At 41.2% G+C, this 6,201-nt stretch overlaps 1 protein-coding gene across 1 annotated transcript in view; it reads right to left on the bottom strand.

The window, feature by feature from the left end:
* Positions 1-418: 418 nt before the first annotated feature.
* The window catches only part of pms1 (PMS1 homolog 1, mismatch repair system component), a 22,845-nt gene continuing 17,062 nt past the window's right edge, over positions 419-6,201 (bottom strand). The window contains exons 10-13 of the mRNA XM_034884971.1: positions 4,221-4,676; positions 2,805-2,935; positions 864-1,024; positions 419-771 (exon numbers count right to left, since the gene is read on the bottom strand). Coding sequence (XP_034740862.1) covers positions 571-771; positions 864-1,024; positions 2,805-2,935; positions 4,221-4,676 — 949 coding nt within the window. The 3' untranslated portion in view covers positions 419-570. The remainder of the gene's footprint in view (positions 772-863; positions 1,025-2,804; positions 2,936-4,220; positions 4,677-6,201) is intronic.

Here is a 6,201-nt window from a genome sequence, read left to right as displayed (position 1 = left end):
TATGTATATACACAGTAGTTTGGCTATTTCAGCACCATCACATTTACATTCATTTTGTGAGTAAAACACACCGAAGGCCAACTATTGGTCACTAATCTACAATCTAATAAGTGAATTGCTGAAATAGCATATGCTAAGAGAACATTACCTGTTATCTAGACTTTCTGAGTGCGTTGAGATTCTAACCTGCGTCCTTCCACAGTGAAGCTAATCCCTTTCTTTTGGTGCTTTGTGAAAATCAGGAATCCCATTTTTCACTGTGATTATTTGTTGATCACAGAACAAAAGTAGTAATAGTTTGCCGTTAGTAATTCTGTGTTAAATGAAATGTTATGTCATATATTGTGGAATAAATGAACCAAATGGAAATGAAGAATTCAAGGTTCACATGAGTTACATGCTTGATTGAAGCACAAAATGTGGAAAAATGTTTATTTAATGTTCTGTTTGTGACAAAGTCGGACATCATTTAAGCAGAATGGAAACATAACACTGAGATTAATCAGCCTCATTAAAATGAGACTGACATAGACATTGCACTGCTGTGATTTTTTAGGAAGAGTCTACTTCTTATAGCTGTAAAGGCCTCAGCAGAGCTTTGGCTTCCTGGTCTGTAGAAGGGACATCACAAAGGTTTTGGAGGAATGCTCGTCCATGGATGCAGGTCCGGTTGCTCTCACCGAGCTGCTGATCCATCCGTCTCACGGTTTCCTCCACGTCACATCTGGATAAATTTGTAGGTAACTGTCGGGCAAGTCGTACTGCTTCACCCTGTGAGGGAAAAATCACAATTAAGATATTTAATAAAACCCCCAAAACAACAAATATCTAGCGTAATAACACTGATTCATAGCTTCTCTCACTTGTAGGTAGTTTGTGACTTTAAGCGGCCGGCACTCTTGCACAGATGTAGCCTTCCTGTGAACAACTGCAGTCAGGATCTCCCTGAGGTCCTCCACACCGAGGAAAGGCACGCAGTCTGCCACAGCTGTCACTTCCAGATGTCTCTCGGCCGACGGGAGGCCTGGCCAAAACAAGCAGAAAACAAGGATTAATATACTCCAGACGCCACTACTATCTCCAGGAAAGAATAATAAATAAATATTGTGGTTTACGGCTGGACCGGTGACCAAGTCAAACAAGCAATGTGTTAAATGGCTAATAGAAGCCCCAGCAGACAGGAAGGAAGTTGACTGGGTGGAAGAATGATGGCTCCTCATTTCACGAGGAAATACGAGTAAATCATGCACAATTTATATTTCTGATACATAACTTTGGATGCAAAATGAACTCAGAAAGGTACGTAAAAACCTGGAGAAGTAGAGGTAGGCATAATTATTTCTCAATTATTTCCGTGCTGGTTGGGTTGCCTGTGCAAGAACATATGTGTGTAGAGAGCAATAACTGACAGCAACAAATTAACTTACAACAATAATAATAGTAGCAGCAACATATTTAACTCCATACAGATATTTGCTATTTCCATTTCAAAATGTCAGTATCAGCAGAATCACATTGTACACAAGATTTGGGAAATTAACATCAACACATTTTAGACAATTTTAACAAGAGGATAAGATATGAAGCAGAGATTGTGCAATAAACCCATCTTATATATGCCGCTAGCTTCGGTCCAATGCACACCCACCGAGGCTGGCAGTACAAAAATGGAAATTCCTGGAATTTCTTAAAGGGCAACCAATCTCATCACCTGCACGCCGGGGTACAAACCCACTGTGAGCCCACTCTGTCTGGCACAGAGCCAACGGCAACCGAGTGAACAACAACAACCAGCGCTGATTCACGGGACACTTTACAAGCAAACTGAGAAATAATGTCACAGTGGGACAAAAAACTGTTTTATTTATGTTGGTTACTCTTACAATATATTTATAATTTACATCACCCTTACTTTAGAATTAATTTATTACAGTATATACATGATTAAACTACACCAATGTATTCTGTTATCACAACAATCTGTCAATCTAGACTGAAAAACTATGCTATGTAAAGTTTTCTGATCGATTGTTTGCATACCTTCTACTGGCTGCAGCTGGTTGGTATCAGTTCCTAGATTATTGGTTAATAGGACTCATTTCTTATAGTAAATTATTAAAATATGTGCACAGTGCAAAGATAACTTCTCACAAACTTTACTCATTGTACATGTGTGTGAATAGAGATGCTCTGGGCAATGTACATAATGTACTGTATGATTAAGTTGTCTCACTGTGTTAAAGTTATTTTTACACTGGTCATGATCCATTTATACAAGACTAAACTTTCAATTACAAAACAATTACTATGTGGTTTGGTCCAATATGTCACTTCACTCATGATTTACAGAGTCTCTTTTTTGTCATTCATTGTTTGACAATGAATCCCCGTTTATTGTTTAATTGTTGCAATGAACAATTAACTGTTCATTGTTTGAAAAATGTGTTAAAGGAATGGAAATATTATCCACAACTGATCCCGTACACAGAAACTGTCAGAAATAATTGCCTTTAATCCAGTAACTTGGGACTGTACCCTTGACATTTCTAAGAAGCTGGTGAACTATGACATTAAAAGACAAATAGGTCCAACATTTGTTAAATAAAACGGGACAATCCGTGAGACATTTAATAAACGGCGTGACTCAAACCAAATAAGAAAGCGTTGTTTTCTGATTGATTGGGTGGGTTGTAGACTGTGTCAGGACTTAACTATTTTGTAATCAGGGTCACAAGGACACGACAGGCACATTAACGTCCAATCATACGATGGCGTTATGGTCCAAATTTTTATTGACAACGTACCTGGAGTGAGTTGGATTTTAAACCCATTAGCCACGAGCCTGGGATCAGAGAAGAGGACCCCTCCCTTTAGATCAGGGCTTTGTTTCTCCATGTTGCACAAAGTCTCGGTATATTCAGCTCCCCCGAGAACACTATAACCCAGAGACAGGGAGGTGTTTAACATACAACTACAGGGTGCTTTCAAACATTAGAAAAGCCTTAGAAAATTGTCTCAAACATTCAGTTGTGTTCAGAATAATAGCGTTTAAAGAAAGTGAATAATGCTCAAAATCTTTAGAATAGCTTTTAATTCATAATATCAATGCATTGGGAACACTGCACGTTCAATTCTAAATCAAAACATGACCAACATTGATAAAGTTTGTGTTCTACCTTTACAGAAAGTGAAGAAAAAGGAATATTAGGCCGTTAAATCAAATAGCAGTATTTTGCATTTTTCTTTACAAACTCATATTTACTGTATGAATTGAGAATTGTCTCGAGGGTTTGCTTTACTTTGAATTACTGCACTAATATTTAGCTGCATAACCATTATTTATGAAAATTGCTTCACCTCTGTGTTGCATGGAGTCACCTGTGAACAGGTATTCCAGTCCAGGACCACTGAAGCACATGAACAGGCCCAACACCCCAGTATGAGAAACATCCCATAACCACCATGCTGTACTGTCTCCACAGTGTACTGGGGCTCTAATTCTAGCTGAAGGCTTTGCTTCCCACAGCCTTCTTCTGATCGTAGCAGTACTCCCAGGTAACTTTAAGTCTTCTTGGATTTCCCTGGAGCTGATCATTCATTGGTCGAGCCTTCTCCATTTTGTCTTTTCTTCCATCCATTTGAAGGGTAGTTGACCGTTTTTCACCACGTCGTTCAGGCTTTGGACACCCTTTCAAGACATTTGAAATCTGCACTTCTTCACATGTTTTCCCCTCTCCAATCCACTTTTTAATCAAAGTCCCCTGTTTCTCAGAGCAACGTCTGGAACGACCTATTTTGCTGAGTATTTCAGTGTGAAATGCACTGTAACCAGCATGCATTGCTTCCTTCCTTCCTTAAACATGGGCCATAACTGACACCTGTTTCTTCACAGAATCAATCACCTCACTAACTGAACACAACACTGCTCTTATTTAGAACATGAACCTTTCAATTACAGATTCAATTACACAGAATGAGCAGCATGCATGGCATGACTGTTTGTTTTCTATGACTCTACGACACTTACTAGTACATTATTTGCCATGTAGAAATATCACTTAAAAACATATATGATTTATGAGGTTAGTGATGTTGGACTAATATTATTTTGAACACAACTGTATATGTATGTAAAGAAATTGGATGAGTGTGCAGTTTTCCACAAGGAAAATGAGTGTCAGGGTTGGCATGTTGCTGGTGAGCGGGGAGTGATACGTTACCCATCTGTTAGCTGTATAGGGTTCTGCAGACTCACGGCTGGAAGTATATTATTCTCTAGGAGTCTCTTAAACAGCAAGGCTTCCTCCACTCGAAATGGGTTTAACAACATGAGCCTCTGACCACATAAAACGACCCAGGCGCTCCGAGAGGCCAGCCGGTTTACAAGACGGAGGCCCCGTGGCACTGCGCTGCTCTGGGATGAAAGGCGCTGGAGCTGCAGCCGAAGGGCAGCCAGGCTGCAGGGGAGGGGCTGCGAGGGCTTGGGCGCGGGGCTCCTCGTCTTCTTGTGGGGCTGTGCAGAGAAGAGCTGGTCCAGAAGCTGCTGGTTGGACAGTGGGGTCTTGCGTTTCTGACCCCTTTGGGGGGTCTTGCTCATCTCTCTGGGGCCTTCAGCAGAGGCCATCCTGGTCCTTTGCTCGTGGTGTTCCAGCTGTTTCTTTGCCTTCTCCTCATACCTGTAGAGATCAACAGTGGTGACAACCCTCTATGGAATCTGTTCCATGTTGCCATCCCGGCATGCCCAGATTTGTAGAACAAAAACATGCCCAAGTGCCTCGGTTAAAAGTGGACTAAATTAAAGGGGCACATGAAGTTCAGTTTACTCCTCAATCTGCAAAAACAGCTTTAAAATGTCTTCGGTGACTCTGAATGGAGATCTCCAAATGTTTGAGTGACAATAATCACTTATAATGTCATCAAGGTTATCGTGAATTGGGCTCGACAATAAGGCCTGTTTAGGACAGCTTAGACTTGAAGGGGGGGGGGGGGGGGGGGGGGGGGGGGGGGGGGGGGGGGGGGGGGGGGGGGTTGACAAGCAAAAGTCCCGCAGGTTGGAGTCGAACCCACAGCGTAAGAGAGTTAAACTCTTTATATAACACAGCGTCAGAGAGTTAACCTCTTCATATAACGGCCCGCTCTACCAGTTGAGCTAACCAGGCGCTCAATTGTGACCAATCTTTAATTAAACTGTCTCTTGTCAGTCCCCCAACTGTATGGAAGTGCAATGTCAATTTACCTTTAATGGCTTAGTTATGTAAAAAAATGTAGTTTAGACCTACCTCAAATTAGCCATTTCAAACGCTGTAAATTCAACAGTATTATGTAGCCTAAGTCCACCTAAATGCCTTCATCACTCAATAAGTGACACAGACCTTTAACACGTCTGGCAAATGTGGCTTTACATACAATGTTGTGCCTGTTGATAACTTACATGTGTGTTTAATTTATTTGCTAAGCTGCCATCTGTTGTTGTCTACTTATAACGTCTATAGATAATGTTACAGTATATTTTAAAATAAGAATTTAGATTCTAAAATAATACAATTTAGATAAGGATTACCGCCTTGTTTCCACTTTACATATATATCGGGTGCTTTCCTCAACAAAACAGTTTGCCAACTCCTGTTTCCATAGATCTTCACATGTTATTACACTTCAGCACCCCGTTAATCAAAGAACCTGTTGAGTGAACTTGTGCAAGTGTAATTCCTAGAAGTGGTGTGCCACTTAACAGTGGCGGTGAAAGGAGCCACGTCCTCGCCGCGTCCTCCCCACGTCCTCGCCGCGTCCTATTTCATGTTTAAGACAGCACTAGGTCAAGGCAGGATTCTAAGCAGATGGTTTTTTTCCATACACTCTTCCATACCTTATATAAGGCCCCAACTACTGCTGCTTATGCACATTTTCCAACTTTGCAATTACTTTAAATTGGTATGCTGTAATCCAGTGATTCCCGAAGTGGGGGTCGGGACCCACAGGGGGGTCGCGAGCCATAGAGGGGGGTCACAAGTTGATTTCCAGAAATAAATAAAAATTTAAAAAAACTATTTGAAAACCGCATATGTTAGCCATGATTTTAACACATGATAAAACTGTTGTGTAATTTTGTGTTGTCAATATGCTCGTGTTTGGATACGCCTGTAGTGCGTGCGCGGTTGCGCGCAATGTTTATATACGTTTATAGTGGGGGTGGGGGGGGGG

This window comes from Etheostoma cragini, chromosome 11, assembly GCF_013103735.1.
Source record: "Etheostoma cragini isolate CJK2018 chromosome 11, CSU_Ecrag_1.0, whole genome shotgun sequence".
Classification (NCBI taxonomy): Eukaryota; Metazoa; Chordata; class Actinopteri; order Perciformes; family Percidae; genus Etheostoma; species Etheostoma cragini.
This window is presented reverse-complemented; position numbering and strand designations above follow the sequence as displayed.